The sequence below is a fragment of the Globicephala melas genome, chromosome 19 (genome assembly GCF_963455315.2).
Source record: "Globicephala melas chromosome 19, mGloMel1.2, whole genome shotgun sequence".
NCBI lineage: Eukaryota > Metazoa > Chordata > Mammalia > Artiodactyla > Delphinidae > Globicephala > Globicephala melas.
Genome location: NC_083332.1, coordinates 1,446,313 through 1,464,703, shown reverse-complemented (window position 1 = coordinate 1,464,703; position 18,391 = coordinate 1,446,313). Strand labels below are relative to the sequence as shown.

General features: G+C 44.3%; 3 protein-coding genes across 3 annotated transcripts in view; 2 read left to right on the top strand and 1 right to left on the bottom strand.

Moving 5' to 3' along the window:
• LOC115847975 (zinc finger protein 304-like) overlaps positions 1 to 18,391 on the bottom strand; it is an 83,827-nt gene that overhangs the window by 52,724 nt on the left and 12,712 nt on the right.
• LOC138842461 (zinc finger protein 17-like) lies at positions 1,251 to 2,119 on the top strand. The gene is given in 1 exon segment (XM_070044405.1): positions 1,251 to 2,119. A coding segment is annotated over 1 exon segment (666 nt). The 5' UTR covers positions 1,251 to 1,300; the 3' UTR covers positions 1,967 to 2,119.
• LOC132594001 (zinc finger protein 304-like) lies at positions 6,722 to 15,493 on the top strand. Its single transcript, XM_070044404.1, is given in 7 exon segments — positions 6,722 to 6,968; positions 9,187 to 9,263; positions 10,737 to 10,863; positions 11,387 to 11,660; positions 11,856 to 12,518; positions 12,520 to 13,164; positions 13,166 to 15,493. Coding segments are annotated over 3 exon segments (1,344 nt in total). The 5' UTR covers positions 6,722 to 6,968; positions 9,187 to 9,263; positions 10,737 to 10,863; positions 11,387 to 11,660; positions 11,856 to 12,114; the 3' UTR covers positions 13,461 to 15,493.

Genomic DNA, 18,391 nt, shown 5'->3' with positions numbered 1-18,391 from the left:
CTATACTGTTTTCCACAGTGGCTGCACCAACTCACATTCTCACCAACAGTGTAAAAGAGTTCCCTTTTCTCCATACCCTCTCTGCATTTGTTATTTGTAGATTTTTAATAATGGCCTTTCTGACTGGTGTGAGGTGGTACCTCATTGAGTTTTGATTTGCATTTCTCTACTAATTAACGATGTTGAGCATCTTTTAATGTGCCTATTTGCCATCTGTATTTCTTCTTTGGAGAAATGCCTATTTAGGTCTTCTGCCCATTTTTGGATTGGGTTGTTTGGTTTTTTTTTATTGTTGAGTTGTATGGCTGTTTGTGTATTTTGGAAATTAAGCCCTTGTCGGTCACATAGTTGGGAAGTATTTACTCCCATTCTGTAAGTTGTCTTTTCGTTTTCTTTATGGCTTTCTTTGCTGTACAAAAGCTTGTAAGTTTGATTAGGTCCCATTTGTTTATTTTTGTTTTTATTTCTATTGCCTTGGGAGACTGACCTAAGAAAACATTGATATGATTTATCTCAGAGAATGTTTTGCCTATGTTCTCTTCTAGGAGTTTTATAGAGTCATGTCTTATGTTTAAGTCTTTAAGCCAATTGAGTTTATTTTTGTGTATGGTGAGAGGATGTGTTCTAAATTTTTTATGCGTTTATCAGCATCTCTCTTATTCCAGGTTGTCGGCACAGTGCCCAGGATGAGGAGGCCCTTTCAGAGCAAGATGATGTTGTTAGAGAGTCACAGGTCAAGACTCCAAAGCTAGATCCATCCATCCAGAAGTCTCATTCTTGTGAGATATGTGGCCTACTCTTGAAACACATTTTACACCTGGCTGAGCACGATGGGACACACCCCGAGCAAGAGGTGTACACGTGTGTGTCAAGTCTTTCCCAGCACCAAAAGGAGCTGAGTCGAGGGCTTCCCTGGTGGCGCAGTGGTTGAGAGTCCGCCTGCCGATGCAGGGGACACGGGTTCGTGCCCTGGTCCGGGAAGATCCCAGATGCCGCGGAGCGGCTGGGCCCGTGAGCCATGGCTGCTTAGCCTGCGCATCCGGAGCCTATGCTCCGCAACGGGAGAGGCCACAACGGTGAGAGGCCCAAGTACCACAAAAAAAAAAAAAAAAAAAAAAAGGAGCTGAGTCGAAAGAAACTCCCCCAATGGGATGAGGGGAGGAATTCATTTGTGAAGAACTGCAGCATTCACGTGGCAGAGAGGACCTTGACGTGCAGGGTGGGAGTGAAAGACTTTCCAGCCAGTTCAGGCCTTCTCCAGCACCAAGCCCTTCACACAGGAGGGAAGCCACACAGCGACATGGAAGGCAGGGCGACATTTGACAGTGGACAGAATGATTACAAGTGCAGTGAATGTGGGAAAACCTTTAGCCACAAACACATACTTGTTAAGCACCAGAAAAACCATTGCAGTGAAAGTGGAAAGACCTTCATCAGAAGGTTCCACCTGGTTCAGCACCAGACAATACATACTGAAATGAAGCTATATGAGCACCTTTGATGTGGAAGATTCTTTACACAAAGCTCTTGCCTCATTGAACAGCAGACAGTTCACACTAGGCCAACACCTTATGAGTGCAGCCAGTGTGGGAAGTGCATCAAAGACAACTTCACACTCATTGTTCATCAGAGAGTTCACACGGGAGAAAAGCCATATAAATGCAGTGAATGCAGGAAAGTCTTTAGGTACAGCCTCACACTCAAAAGACATCAGAGAGTTCACATTGGAGAAAGGCCATATGAGTGCAGTGTGTGTGGGAAATTTTTTGTAGACAGCTCCATGCTCATTATTCATCAGAGAGTTCACACTAGGGGAAGGCGTTTTGAATGCACCAAATGTAGAAAATTCTTTAGGTACCACTTCATGCTTGAGAAGCATCAGAAAGCTCACACTGGAGAAAGGCCTTATGAGTGTAGTGTATGTGGGAAACTCTTTAGGCACAACTCAAATCACATTAGGCATTAGAGAAGTCACACAGGAGAAAGGTCTTATGAGTGCAGTGTATGTGGTAGACTCTTCAGCCAAAACTCCCACCTCATTCAGCACCAAGAAGTTCACGCTAAAAAGTATTGCAAACAGGGAAAGACTTCAAAGAAAAGTCTGATCTGATTTAGCACTGGGAAGTACTGCTATGCAGGTGTTTAAAAATTTTTTATAGTGTGGTAAAATACATGTAACATAGAATTTACAATCTTAACCATATTTAAGAGTAAGTTCGTCAGTAATAATACACTCACCTTTTGTGCAAGCAAATATTCAGAAGTCTTTTCATCTTGTAAAACTGGAACTAAACACATTAGACAGCAACTCCTCATCCTCCCTTTCTTATCCCCTGACAACAATTATTCTAATTTAAGTCTATAAATTTGTCCACTCAGGGGAGCTTATATAAGAGTCATAAAGTTTTTCTCCTTTTATGGCTGGCCTACTTCACTGAAGACAATGTCCTCAAGGTTCAACCACTTCCTAGCATGTGTCAGAATTTCCTTCCTTTTTGAGTGAATAATACTCCATTTTATGTATATGTTACTTTTTCTGTATCCCATCATCAGTTGGCTCTTGGATTGCTTTCCCTATTTGCCTATTGCACTAATGCTGTTATAAGCATGATTGCACAAGTATTTCTTTGAGGCCTTGCTTTCAGTCCTTTTTAGGTATATTCCCAGATGAGAATTGTTGCATCATGTGGTAATTCAATATTTAAATTTTTTGAGGAACTGAGGGGCTGTTTTCCATAGTAGCTGTACCATTTTACACCAGTGCAGCTTGAAGGTTCCAATTTCTCTGCGCCCTCAGCAACACTCTTTATTTTCTTCTCGTTGTTTTATTTTTTGTAACACTATCCTAAGGGACACAAGGTGATTATTTCACTGTGGTTTTGATTTACATTTAATGATTTTGAACATTTTTTTCATCTGCTGGCTGGCTGTTTGTATTTGGTCTTTGGGAAAATGTCTCTTCCAATCCTTTCCCCATTTTTTATTGGGGTTATTATTTATTGTTGTTGTTATTTAGATGTTGGCGTTCTTTATATATTCTGTGTAGTAATTCCTTAACAGATAAATAGTTTGCAAATATTTTCTTCCACTCTGAGGTTGTCTTTTCTCTCTCTCCATTTAGTCCTTTATTGCACAGAAATTTTAAATTTCAGTGTAGTCCAATTTATTTCTGTTATTGTTGCCTGTGTCTTTGGTATCACGTCCAAGAAATTATTGTCAGTGTCGTGAAGCTTTTTTCCTGTTTTCTTCTAAGAGTATTACACTTTTAAGTCCTAATATTTGGGTCTTTCATTCATTTTGAGTTCATTTTTATATATCATGTTAGGTAAAGGTGCAACTTAATTCTTTTGCGTGTGGATATCTAGTTTTTTCAACACCATCTGCTGAAAAAACTCATTTCCCTTTGAATGGTCTCTGCACCCTTTTAAAACATCTGAGCATGTGTGTGAAGGTTTGTTTCTGTGCTCTTTATTTTATTCCTTTCTCCTCTATGTGTGTCTATGTCAATACCACAACATTTTGATATATATGTTTAAAGTTTTTAAATAGTGGTTTGACTCAGTTTTGAAGCCCTATCAAGTGGACTGTCTGTTCCCCTTCTAGAACAGCTGATGAAGCCCACACCCCTAACCACTTTTCTTATCAGGCTCTCATACTCTGGACTACCAGACACCAAGGTGTCAGACAGTGATAGCCCCTATGTTCTGGAACCCTTACAATTATTCAAAATAGCCAGTCCGCAGACAGCTCATGAAACCTAGCTAATCCCATCACTCTTGTCACACATAAACTGCCCACCACAGCTCCAGCTTGCTGTCATCCTGTCCCTGGACACAGCCCTCTGTGTTGCCCTAACGTCTTTCTCTCATTCTGAGCTGTAAGTAACAAACAGTTCTGTCTTTCATGTATCCCAGTGTCATTGTTCTGTGTGTTCCACCATCAAGAACCTTTTGATCTTACAGAACAACTCCACACCCAGCAGGGTATTAGGAGTACAGCAGATGTTGGACAGTCTTCAGCCACTAGTCCGTCTCCATTCAGCACCAGGAAGCTCACACTGGAGAAAGACGTTACACGTGCAGCCACTGTGCTCTTGGCTTTTAAACATAATAACAGATGTAAGCTCTGGAGATTAGCCCCTGTGAGGGAGATATCCCCCAGAAACTGCATCTCGTACATCCAGACGTCCTCACTAGGGAGATTCACAGTAAGGGCCAAGTTTGCGGGAAACTTTGGTGAACGCTGTTGCACTTTCAGACCTGCCTGGGGCCGTCAATGGAGTTCTGTCACTGCCCATGTGTATTACAGAAGCTACCCTCCCGCTATTAGCTGGAAGGGAGTATGGTCACTATAGTTAATAATACTCTATTGCCAGTTTGAAACTTGCTAAGAGAGTAAATCATAAAAGTTCTCAACATAAAAAACTTTTGTAACTATGAGGACAATATGAAGTAGACATTGTGGTGACCATTTTGCAATATAAACAAATACCGAATCATTATGTTGTACAGCTGAAACTAATAAATATTGTACGTTAATTATATCAATTTTGGGAATTCCCTGGCTGTCCAATGGTTAGGGCTCCCCACTTCCACTGCAGGGGCCATGGGTTCGAGGTGGTCAAAAAAAAATCTCAATTTTGTTAAAAAGCAGGGAGAACAGATTGCTGTGCTCTCTTGCTTTATCTAGAGTATTTGCCAGCCATTTGAGCACTTTGGTGAGAACTCATACCCCACTTGATTTGTTTGGGTGTGGACATCACCCAGCTTGGACAGAGGACTGGATCTGGCTTCGGTTGGCAGTTTTCAGAGGTTTCCCATGTTCAGGGTCGTTATTGATTGTCTCCTGATATTCTTGACAGATTTTTTCCAGCCTCCATTTTACTTACCCTAGGAACTCCGGGCTCACCTTGCTGGGTTTTTGTTTTGTTTGAATTTTATTTTATTTTTTTATACAGCAGGTTCTTATTAGTTATCCATTTTATACCTTGCTGGTTTTTGCAGCAAAGGTCTTATTGAGTTTTTTTAAATTGAAATATAGTTGATTTACAATGTTGCGTTAATTACTGCTGTACAGCAAAGTGATTCAGTTATACGTATATATACATTTTTTTAAATATTCTTTTCCATTATGGTTTATCATAGGATATATATATATATATATATTTTTTTTGCGGTATGCAGGCCTCTCACTGTTGTGGCCTCTCCGGTTGCGGAGCACAGACCCCAGACGCGCAGGCTCAGCGGCCATGGATCACGGGCCTGGCTGCTCCGCAGCATGTGAGATTTCCCCGCACCAGGGCACGAACTTGTGTCCCCTGCATCAACAGGCGGACTCTCAACCACTGCGCCACCAGGGAAGCTCTATCATAGGATATTGAATATAGTTCTCTGTGCTATACAGAGGGTCTTGTTGTTTATCCATTCTGTATATAAAAGCTTTTACATCTGCTAATCCCAACCTCCTACTCCATCCCTCCCCTAAGGCTTATTGTTTAAGCTACTTTTATTCTTGGGATTCTATTTACTGTATGTTGTGAGGGAGAATAGAATTGGGTTCTACCAGAATAATAAGTACAGAGTTCTGGGGCTCTCAACTTTGTGTGCTCCAAAGGAAATAGAAGGAGGACAAACAACAATTCTCAGGGTAGATTTTGCCTAATTGCATTGTTGCCTGAGGCCTCCTAGGAAAGTCTGAAGGACCCCTGCACCACGATCTCATGCCCAGGATGCGAGGATTATTTGTAGTTCCACAGTCACTTGGGGCAGGGGGTTTGGAAACAACTGTAAGGCCAACTGGCCCGAGACAGGGGAACACAATCAGACTCACAGGTTGAAACTGACCTGGAGACTTTCCGGACCACCCAGTTCCAGGAACTGACCTGGGGACTTTCCACCCTGCCCAGCGTTCCCGCCTTTCGAGGGGCGGGACTAACGGTCCCCCACGATACCCGAAAAGACCACCAAATAAGGAATACCCTGCACCCTCCCGGATTCACCACATCCCTTTCCCTTCTTCCCCTATAAATTCTGCCCAAACCCTCGCCCAGGCGCCACTTCTCTGGCCCCTTTCTCTCCGACCAGTGAACCTCGCCTGAGAGCGTACCCAAATAAAGCTTGTTTAAGCTCTCCTCCGTTTTTGGTGCCGTTCCTTACAACAACAGTATTTGGCAGTACCATGAAATGAGGCCCTTGAATTTAGTGGATGTCCCATGGCATAATTGACAGATATTTGTCTCCTGAGACCCACCTAGGAGCTGTGTGTCCTGAGGAGAGAAATCATGCAGGTATATGCATGTAAGACTTAACAAGGCCCAGGGTGGGTAACATATTCTGTACAAAAACAGTGATTGGATTAACTGGAACCGGGGGGAGACTTCAGCAAAGTAGAGTGGATAAGCCCCTTTCAAAGGGGTATCTGTAAATGTTCCAGAAACTGGCTAAGTGGTAAGAAAGTGTACATAACTTGGGACGTACAGTACAGTCCACCGAAATCTGGGTATATCCCCTTTAAGAACCTGAAAACCTGCCCCGCCTCAGAGCCTCAGGGTACTCCGCAACTCTCGCGTTGGGGCGGGACCTTTCCAGGAAGTGGGGAGCACCGCCCCTTGCCTGGGCCTGGGGTGCTATGAACTACGTTACCCGGAAGGCACTGAGCCGCAGGAGAGAAACACTTCCGTTCTAGAAGACGGCGTCTGGGCGGGCCTTCCGGCGTGGACCGCGGGCGACGCTTTGTTAACTCGGGGAGCTAACTTGTTAACTTGTGGGGAGCTTCGGAACCGTGGGCCGGCCTGAGGTTAGGGATCCGGGAAGCTGCTGTGTCCGCTGATCTGAGGAGGGTCTAAGGCTCGGCGTGGGCGCCATCTAGCCTGACTCTGTCTCGGGGCCGGGACAGGGGCCACCGTGCTCGGGACCCTCATTCACTCATACACTCCGCTGTTGGCGGCGGAGCTGATGGGTCCAATCCAGGTAAATCCTGCGCCCTCCGAGCCCTCGCCCAACTCTTCTTATTCTACAGTATTTTGGTTCTAAATCGAGGTTCTCTAACGAGTGTCCTATACTTATTTGTCCCCCCAAACCTTGGTTTTCCCAATTTTGAAATATGAACTGCGTGGGGAAAAAAAATTGCAGAGAACTTACACGTGCAGATGAATAAGCCGCTTTAAAATTAATATGTGTTCTCCGCTCAGGTCAAAAAATGCGATATCAATAGGACCCCATAAGGCTCCTGTGCGGTCCTTCCAAAACAATTATCTCCATTTCTCCAAGGTTAAGGTGTTATCTGATGTTTCAAGTAAGCATCTTTCTTGACAGTTTTGCCAACTATGTGGAAAATATTCGACGACTGTAGTTTAATTTCTCTCGCTTGTTGTAAGACTTTTTATGAATGGAATCATATAAATATTATGTGTTTTTCTTCATGTGCACAGTATGGTGTGACTTTACCCATGTTTTTAATGACCATTCATTTTCCTTTTTATGCAGTATTGAGTATATAGTACTCAAGATATGAGTATGAGTAAAGTGGTGTATTTACAAATTCTCTATGCATTCTGGGGTATATAAAACATGTATTTGTCTAGCGTGTATGTTAAAATTATTGTATTTAATTGAACATTTCCACTTTTTTTCTTAATGATTGCTTTTATTATTTATTTTTGGCTGCATTGGGTCTTCATTGATGCGCGTGGCCTTTCTCTATTTGCGGCGTGCAGGGGCTACTTTTAGTTGTGGCGTGCGGGCTTCTCATTGCGGTGGCTTCTCTTGTTGCGGAGCATGGGCTCTAGGCGCAGGCTCAGTAGTTGTGGCGCACGGGCTTAGTTGCTCTGCGGCATATGGGATCATCCTGGACCAGGGTTCGAACCTGTGTCCTCTGCATTGGCAGGCAGATTCTTAACCACTGCGTTGCCAGGGAAGTTCCGAACATTTCCACTTTTTGGTCTTGTTTTACGCCATCTTACTAATTTTAACGTAGTTCTTTGAGTGAAATTGTTATACTTATTCTTCATCTATACCATCTTTATATTTTGATACACACTTATGCGTTACATAAATGTACAGTTTTACAGTATTCACACACTTAGATGGTTTTTCTAAGTGATTTTACTCTTTGAGTAATATTTATTTTACCGGAAAATCATCTTTCTCTGGTGGTGTTGCAAGAGAAAATGATTAAGATAGCTTGTTAAAATTTTTGTTTTAAGGGGGACGAAATGAAAATCATTGTAAGGATAAAAAGTTACAATGCTTCGAATCCCTAGCAAGATGTTAAGAACTCAAGAAGATATTTCCATCTTTCTATAATGAGGATGGAACAGAGGTCAGGTCCTAGCTTATCTCCTTTTCCTAAGTTTGAAGAGTCGGAAGTGAGGTCCAGTTATCCTGAACTGCTGGAGGCCAAGCACTATTACTCCAACACCCGCTTTATCACAGATTCATTTTCAGTGTGAAGCAAGTAAATGGTAGTTCTGTCCTCTATCACAGGATGAAAAAAAACTAGTAGGAAATTAGAGAAATCTCTCTGACCGTTTATGGAATAAAGCATGGATATATCAAAGAATATGGATAAATATAAAAAGTACATATCCTGGAATTCTATTGTATAATGTTATGATAATTTCAAATCAGAATTTAATCTATGGATTATGTAAGCTGGAATTTTGTATAAAACAATAATCTTTAATATAACCAAATTAAAATTTGTAAAGGAAGTATAAGAACTCCTGTTGGCCACTTGTTAAGGCCACCTACAAGCTATGGGAAGAGAAGAATCTATTATTGCCAGGGGAGAAACAGAAGAAGGGAATCAAATGGAAGTGTCAGAAACAGACCTGTACATAAAATGAGACTTAATTTTTGATATTTGTGACTTAGGACTATAATAGTGCATTATGACCTGCCACAACCATTTCCTCGCCAACACAATCCCTTATTCTTCTGGCTCACTAGGCTCCAGTCACACTAACCTCGTGGACGCTGCTCAAACACACCAGACATGACTCTCATAGAGAGTCTTTGTACTCATTTTTCCCATTTCAGGAAAGCTTAAGATGTCCACATGATTTTATGGCACAACTCTATAACACTTTCTGCCCTGTTTTACATGCTTTACTTTTTCTTGAGCATTTGTCTTGCCTGAAATAGTAAATGGTTCACTCATTAATATTCTTTTTTATCTGTATCACAGATGGGAATTAACGTTACATGGTCCTGCTCATCCCACAGACTCCATATTCAGCAGAACCACTTATGGACCCTGCACTGGTGAGTGTCACGTGTCCTGCAACTCTTTTGCTGCCATTCTTCCTGGCCTTGGTGTCTCAAGACCCTCGAGAGCCCTATGCTCAGGTTTCTAAGTCCAGGCCAGAGCTTATATGGAGAGATTCCCATTTTTGGCAGCCAGTAGACTGAGATGTGAAAGGTTGTCTTAGGTACAGGGATTAGTATGTACAAAAGCTTGGAGATGAGATTGAGTTGGGAATGCTCTATGACTTGTATGTGTTAGTTAATGTCTGGCGGGAACAGAGAGCAAGGGGGCAAGAGTCAGGCCTAGAATGGTACTCTGAGAAGGTAGGTTTCTGTTCTGAGAGTGATGGCAGACATGGAATTTTTGGAACAGGAGGGGAAGTGATCTTAGGTCTTAAGAGGCTATCCTGGGCTGCAGTGTGCAGAAGTTTCTAAAGTAGGGTCTGACCAGATTTTCTAATGTGGAGCAGTCACAGATGCCTCCAAAGATTTTTCCCTGTGCATCTGGAAGTGTGGAAGTGCCATCAACTGAGATGGGGAAGTCAGTGGTAAGAGTCCATTTCAGTGAGACTATTAGGAATTGGATTGCAGCCAAGTTGAGTTCCAGATGTTCCAGAGGCTCCCAAGTATAGGAGACAAGTGGACAGCTGAACATGCAGATCTAGAGTGCTGGGGGAGGCTTCAGGATGCATTAGGTGACAAGGGAGGAGAGGGGGGCTCTCACAAAGACAGACAAGAAAAAGTAGTGGCCATCAGCAGGAAGGTAGGGGGAAGGGAAAGTCCAGCAGGTGGCCAAGGTTTTCATGGGAGAGTGGCCATGAAATTGATGCAGAGGGAAAGCAGAAATGGAGGTAAAGTGATACCAAAGTCAGGCTGGTGCTTATTTCTCTTCCTACGCACTCACCAGGCTTTTTGGTGGAACTTAGGGTTTTTCTTTCAATGGCTGGAGAGCTGCCAGTGGAGAGTTGGGATATGCTGGGATCCTGTTGCATTGGCAAGCACTTTCTGAGTGCCATGTGAAGAAGAGTATATGAGGAGACAGGAGACATGCCAATTTTATGGACCAGATTGTGGTGATGGGGATCTGATGTATGAGGAGTTATCCAGTGTGTTATATACATGTGGGGAAGGTGTGTGAAGTAATTCCCCGAGGTACTAGGAGCTTAAGAGAGAAGGATAGGCCTAAGTGTGTTTGTGTCTGGGAGGCATTATCCTGGGGACTCTCAGGCTGTTATCTTGCAGGAGAGGGAGGGGGCCCTACATACCAGGAGCACAGACTTAGATGGCATCTATCTGTCCACCTGCTTCTTGTTGCTGAGGCTGGATCTAGTGATCAAGGAAGCATGAAGAATTATTAGGTACCACTGCCCTCTAAGTCAGGGAACTGGGGAGGAAGATGAGCCTAGAGTGAATATGAGCTGGGATTAGGTGTCCTTATGGGGTCCTGGGGAAAGAGGCTGCTTATGGACAAATCTGTCCCCATCATCACAGGGACCTGTGACCTTTGACGACATGGCTGTGTACTTTTCCCAGGAGGAATGGAGGCTTCTTGGTGAGGCCCAGAGACTCCTGTACCATGGCGTGACACTGGAGACTTTTGCACTTGTTGCATCATTGGGTAAGGCCCTCCCACCTATCCCAGCATCCTGGGCAGGTCTCTGCCTTTCCCATTTTTCCCAAAGGCAAGTCTGTTTTTTCACAGCTAGGTAGTGAGCACATCTCTATTACTGCTTCCCTGTCATACATTCTATAGGTGCCAAGGCTGGGTGAGTGTATACTACCTCCTTTCAGAAGTATCCCCAGTACCGGAGGCTCTGAAGTTTTCTGGGTCATAAGACTTGGAAATAGTTCGGTGGGTTCCATTAGCCTCAGCCACTCCCTGCTAAGTTGACTCTGTAGGCGCATGCACCTCTGTGCTCCAGGTTCTGCCCCCTTCCAGCTGACATTTCCTGGGCCCTGACTGTACCAGGAATTGTTGGGACTCAACGTGGTCACTATTTGTGGGATCCACTTGGCTGTTGCTGTGAGACCCTCCTCAAAGATTCTTTTTGTGATATTATTTTTCTTTCCTGAGGTTGTTTTGGGATTGGTTGTACCCCTGGGCCAGTACTGACCACTCACCTGTCGTGTCTTTCCCTTAGGACTTGCATTTTCTAGGTCCCATGTTATGTCCAGCTGGAGCTGGGAGGTGAACCCTGGGTACATGACAGAGTGGACATGACTCCAGCCACAGCATGAAGGGCTCAAAGTGGGCTTGGCTTCAGTGATTGGCATCAGGGAGAGGAAGTGATGATATGGCTGTGTTCAAATTACATCAGGAACATGTCTGGTGCCCCACAATGTTTTGGAGCCAAAGCCATTGACTGTGTACCTCATTTCTGTGTGCACTGCCACCATCATTGGATCTTTTGCTTGGTGAGTCTTCCCTGTTCTGTGATGTGGAGAGGCCCAGTCCTGCACAGAGGCCCTTTCCTAATCAGACCCCAGCTCCCTTGTCCTGAAAACTGTCCCAAGGATTTTTTCCTTGGCATGTCAGACACATATTTGTGATGGGGCTGCCCCCTTCTACCAAAATCTGTATGAAGTTCATCCGTATTTCTCTGCTTTCAGGTTGATATGGAGTAAAGGTCAAGGAGACATGTTCTGAGCAAAATGATTTGTAGAAGTGCCACAAATAAATACTTCAAAGACAAACCTGTCCACCCAGAAGGGCTGTCCCTGGGAGATAGGTAGTCTGGAATTAGAAGGTGGTGTGCATTTAGCTGAAGAGCTGGGAACAAACCCTAGCCAGAACTTTTGTGGGGCAAGTGTAAAATTTCACCAACACAGTAGAGAGAAACTCTTTAGAAGAGACACGGATAAGGAGTTTATGAAGAGCTGCACAGTCCATGCAACCAAGAAGCCTTTCTCATTCCAGGAGCCTGGGAAGGATTTCCCTGGTAGCTCGGGCCTTCTCCAGCACCAGGTCACTGCACAAAAGGACACCAAGTGTGTGGAGGCCTTTAACAATGGACAAAGGCACTATAAGTTCAGTGAATGTGGGAAAACCTTCAGCCACAAACACTCAATTGCTCAGCATTAGAGTTTCCACACTGGAAAGAGGCCTTGTGAGTGCAGGGAATGTGAGAAAACCTTCAGCCTCAAAAACTCACTTGTTCAGCACCAGCGAGTCCACACTGGAGAATGGCCTTATGAATGCAGTGAATGTGGGAAAATCTTCAGTTATAAACACAAACTTGTTCAGCACCTGAGACTCCACACTGGAGAAAGGCCATGAGTGCAATGAATGTGGGAAAGCTTTTAGCTACAAACTCACAGCTGTTCAGCACCAGCGAATTCACACTGGAGAAAGGCCTTATGAGTACAGTGTTTGTGGGAAATTCTTTACTGAAAACTCCAGCCTTATTGTGCACCAAAGAATTCACACTGCCTCACAGCCTTATAAATGCAGTATATGTGGAAAATTCTTTACCTCCAACTACAACCTTATTGCACACCGGCGAGTTCACAGGGGCACAAGGTCTTATGAGTGCAGTGAATGTGGGAAATCTTTCAGCAACAAACCCACACTTGTTCAGCATCAGCGAATTCACAGTGGAGAAAGGCCTTATGAGTGCAGTGAATGTGGGAAATTCTTCTGCCACAGCTACAAACTTGCTCAGCACCAGAGAGTCTGCACTGGAGAGAGGACTTACGAATGCAATGAATGTGGGAAAGCTTTTAGCAACCAATTGACACTTGTTCTGCACCAGCGAATTCACACTGGAGAAAGGCCTTATAAGTGCAGTGAATGTGGCAAGTTGTTTAGCCAGAGCTCCAACCTTATTGTGCACCAGCGAATTCATACTGTAGTGAAGCCTTTTGAGTGCAGTGAATGTGGGAAACGTTTTAGCCAAAGCTCTACTCTCATTAAGCACCAGAGTTCACACTAGAGAAAAACCACATGAGTGCACTAAATGTGGAGAATTCTTTAGCCAAAGCACCCAGCTTACTCAACACCAAAATGTTCACACCACAGAAAGGCCTCACAAGTGCAGCAAATGTGGAAAAGTTTTCTGTCAAAGGTCTGTTCTGAGAACGAGAAACTTCATAGTCAAGATAGGCCCTATGAGTACAGCAAATGTAGGAAAATTTTCAGTCAACAGTCTAACCTCATCTGTCACCAGAAAGTTCATGCTGGAGAAAAGACCTTCAAATGAGGAGAGCAGCGAATGAGCTGTCTCCTTAGTTATACATCATACTGAATAGGCTCTCTGAGGGAGTCATTAACTGGAAGTTGAATGCCATACATCTGAACAGCCCTTGTGTGCAGATTGCCTATGAATACCAGGTTCATAGGAAGCTTTTCAGTAACCATGCTGTACTTCCTAACCTGCCCACAGCCCTTTCCAGTCTTAATGTCACTGTGAGTTTCTTACCTCTTCCAAGTGGCAGATCCCCATCCTGGGCATCAGTCACCTTACTGTGGTCAGGGTGGGTAGACTTTTGTGCTGTCCTGTCCCCTGGAGCAAAGCATGAATAGCCTGAGCACTTGGGTTTTGTTATTCTCTTCCATCAACTGGCTAAGACAGGACCTAACCAGCTTTGACCATGGGGATCCAGGTTGGATTCTGCTGGTGGCTCACAGAGGTTTACCTTCTTTGGCAGCATTGTCTCATGTCATGCTCACAATGGATTTTTCTAGCTCCAGGTCACCCTTTTTGGAAAATGTTTGCTCTGCTCTGTGCCATAATAAAGACCATTATTTAAGCCCCCTTTCATCTTGGGGTTTGTTCACTCTTAGACTGATGTTGAGAACCATATTGGACTGTCAGGATGAAAAGGAACAGGTTTTGTGAGTGTTGCAAACTTTGTATACCTCAGTGGGGATAGAATCATGGCAGAGAATAGTGTTCACTCCAGTTGTGGTCTAATTTGCATTGTTTTCCAAGGCCTCCTAGGGTAGACTGCAGGGCTCTGTGGGACTAATGTTGAGTCCTGGATGTCATAATTTTTGGTGGGTTCAGAGGTCATGCTGAGATGAGGGTAGTCACGAGAACAACCAGTGATTAGGGAGCTACATGAGAGTGGAAGTCGTGTAGTCCAGGCATGTGATTTTTAGGACCCAGCAGAGGCCCTGGTTAACTCAAGTGGAAACACCTTTCATTGCTCACCAGTCTTCATTGCTACTGCAATAGAATCCCTCCCAAGGACAAGGAGAGGGGGTGGGGTTAACGTGTGGTTGGCAGAGTTCCACAGAAAAGATTCAGATTTTTATGTGAAGCCAATTTCTATTAAAACTTAATTGGGCTTCCCTGGTGACGCGGTGGTTGAGAGTCCGCCTGCCGATGCGGGGGATACAGGTTTGTGCCCTGGTCCGGGAAGATCCCACATGCTGTGGAGCGGCTGGGCCCGTGAGCCATGGCCGCTAAGCCTGCGCATCCGGAGCCTGTTGCTCCGCAACGGGAGAGGCCACGGCAGTGAGAGACCCGCGTACCGCAAAAAAACAAAAACAAAACTTAATTGAGCTATATAGTTGGTATGCATTAAAATGAACATACCTAAAATGTACAGTGTGGTAAGTTTTCATACTTGTAAAGCCATGGATCCATCATCATAATAACAAACATCCAACACCAATATCTACCTTCTGACATGTCTCCCAGGACTCCCTGGCAACTACAATTGATTTACTTTTCCCCCCACTCAATTAGTGTTTTCTAGACTGTTAATATCATTGCCATCTTAATGTTCACTTTAGTATTTGTTTTTTTCTTTCATGATGCATAATTATTTTGAGAATCATCTAAGTTGCAGGTGTGAATAGTTCATTTTCTTCAAAAGGGGTCTTGTGGTTTGTTTCCAGTTTTGGCCACCACAAATAAGCTTACTATCAACATGTGCATAAAATTCTTCATATGAATGTATGGTTTCATATTCTAAAATGAATGACTGTACCCTTAATGCATTCCCATCAACAGTATGGAACCATTCCAGTTCCCCTATAGTCCTCACCAGTACTTGATTGGTATGGTCAGTAGCTAAAATATTGCCTGTTTTAAAGTGTGTAGTATAGTCTGATTGCATTTCCCTAATTCATAATGTTGAACAATTTTATTGTGTTTATTTGCCAGGTGTATGTCTTCTTTGATAAATGCCTGCCTGTTCTTTTATTTATTAACTGAGAAGACAAATGTGTTGTAACTTCACTTTTCTTCAGTGACTTTGCTGGGTGGAATAAGTGTTTCTGCTATTCACAACATTTAGTCCTCATTATTAACTTTCTCAATTACTTTTAAGTTCTAGAAAGTTAATAAAACAACCAATTGAGCCTTATTATGTTTGCCAATTTCATGGTATAAATACTCCAATTTTGAGCAGAGGCAAGGTGCTTCAGATATTTAGGGAATAAAAAGGCATGGTCATCTTAGGCGTGGGGACAGGCAATCAGAGGAAGAGAAATGGTGAGGTAGTCAATGTGTGCAGGTGTATCTGCATCATAGGCTTCATCATGGGATGTATTTTCAGAAATGGAGGCACTTTGCATGATCTGAGGGTGGAGTTTTTGGCCATCTGATGTCAAAAGGTCATTCACTGGACACCTGTGCAGGCCAAGTATTAGGTGTTGGTGGTTCCAATCAGTCTCAACCAGCTCAAACTGGACAAGAGCTGACTCCAAGTTTCCTAAGAAACAACTTGTGCCCCCTTTACTACAGTGACCACTAGGTCAGAGGTGTTACCTACACGGGTGATTAAGGAGTCTTGTGATTATTACCTGGGCCATGTGAAGCTTGGAGCGTATGCAGCTAAAGGGTGTGGGGGGAACCACCAAAGAGCTTAATCACTGAAGGTAGTTTACAAGCAGAGGAGTTTTAATGATGCTGTTCCCTTATATATGGTTCTGTATGCCGAGCTCAAGAATTTTAGTTATTGGCTTCTGTTAACCCTGTGGGGCACATTTCAAGGTCATCCAACGTGGACCTGGGAAGACGTGCAGTAAGCACACCTTTCTACTCTATTTCCATTATACAGATGCCCATAAATAACCTTAAGAACACAGAAAAGAGTAAAATGCAATAAAACAGGAAGAATGTAAGTTTTGACTATTCTCACTTGACCAGTATAAACAACTACATCACAGGCCTGAGTTGTCCAATCTCTACTCAATCCGAAGAAATGTTTGGCACTTACTCGCCTAACTCCTCGGTGATAACCTCTAAACCCTTGAAACATTTGGCCTAATAGGAGTGTCTATTTACTTGGGGTTTTGGGCCATGTCAGGCAGTTTATGCTAATACTGTAATTTATGGCTGGGGGGGCAGGGGGTACTTAGGTCTCTCTGTATCAGTTTGACATATGGAGAAGCTAGACAGTAACTAAGATCAGCCAAACAGGTGCCCCTTGGTCTATTATATATACTCAAAAAACTGGACAATATCAAGGCTTATATGGGTTTCCTGTTTAGCGTGTTGTCACATATGGATGCTGTGAGACTTTTAAGCGAGGGGGCAACTAACTGGAAATGGCAATGTGGTCTCTCCTGGACAGTCCTATTGCACCATCTTCCTTTGCTGATTTTCACCTGTATCCTTTCACTGTAATCATCCGTAGCCCTTTAATTTAACAGCTTCTGTGAGTTCTTCTGTAGAATCTGAGGGTGGTCTTGGGCATGCCAGAACGTAATTGTGTTTTTAAAAGGCTTTGTTAAGTAAAATTGGCTTGAGCTTCCCTGGTGGCACAGTGGTTAAGCATCTGCCTGCCAATGCAGGGGACACGGGTTCGACCCCTGGCCTGGGAAGATCCCACATGCTGCAGAGCAACTAAGCCCATGTGTCACAACTACTGAGCCTGTGTGCCACAACTACTGAATCACGTGTGCCTAGAGCCTGTGCTCTGCAACAAGCCACGACAATAAGTAGCCCACGCATAGCAACGAAGAGTAGCCCCCGCTTGCCGCAACTAGAGAACGTCCACACACAGCAACGAAAACCCAACACAGCCAAAATAAATTTATTTTTTTAAAAAAGTATAATTGGCTTAAAGCATTTTAAAAGCACATGGTTTGATAAAGTTTTTGCACATACTTACATTTCTGAAGCCAAAAGTTTTCTCCTGCCATTTATAACTCATCCCCCCTTTAACCTATAGAACTGATACTAGAAAACACTCTTCCTTCTTGCAATAGGTGTTTTAGGATTTGCCCTGTTTCTCAATTTCACCTATACTGGATCTCATACTATTTGACATGGTGACCAATGTTGGAGAGATAATAAAACAAAATCTGCCCAGCCAGAAAATCTCCATAAAGTAGAGAAAGAACATACTTTTACTGTTCCACGAGCACGAAACTAAACTGTGGTGCATGTCACACAAAACCCACTAAAGAGATTGTAAAGACAGAAACCACACCCCTTTTTGATACACCAAGCAGACAGAGCCCATTCCATGCAAGCGCTCAAGATGAATGCTCACTTGCCTTCAAGTAAGAGGACTTGACAGCCCCATTTGTTACTGTTTATCTCAATGTGTCTGGGAATTCGGGTGATGCTCTGCAGGAGCTATTCATCTTTATCCAAAGAAAGCCTAGAGCTTCTTATCTATGTCTGTATGACTGGAAAGGTGGGAAGCCCGACGCCTCTGTTGCACGCGCGGAGACCGAGAGACGGAGGCACCATATTCCATGATGTTTTCTTTCCAAAGAGGTGGCGCCAGACATTAAAAGAAACACTCCTTGGTTGTGGTGGAAAAAATGTCCACCTATTGAGAAGTGGGAAGCCCTAAAGGGCTGGAGGCGGGGGCTGAACCAATAAAACGACGGCGCCTGCTTTGGGGCCGACCCGTGGCTGACGGGGTCCTCCTGCTCCCGCAGCCCCGACCTCCCCAGCCGTCCTTCTCCCCGACCCCGGGGCCGTGGGGGAAGAGGCGGCCGGACTCTCCCTCCTGGTTCGCTCGCGGGCAAAGCCGGTCCGTCTGGCCTCCGAATCGGAACCCCGCAAAATCCCACGGAGACGCCTCCGCAGACCCGGCCCCGGGGGAGCCCGCGGCTGAACCTCTCGCGCCCTCCTCGGGCCTCCCCACCCAACCCGGTTCCCACCTCCGGACGCGAAGACCCCCTCCAGCTGCCCTCGGCGGCCGGAGGGGCCCCGGCGGAGGCTGATCCAACTAAC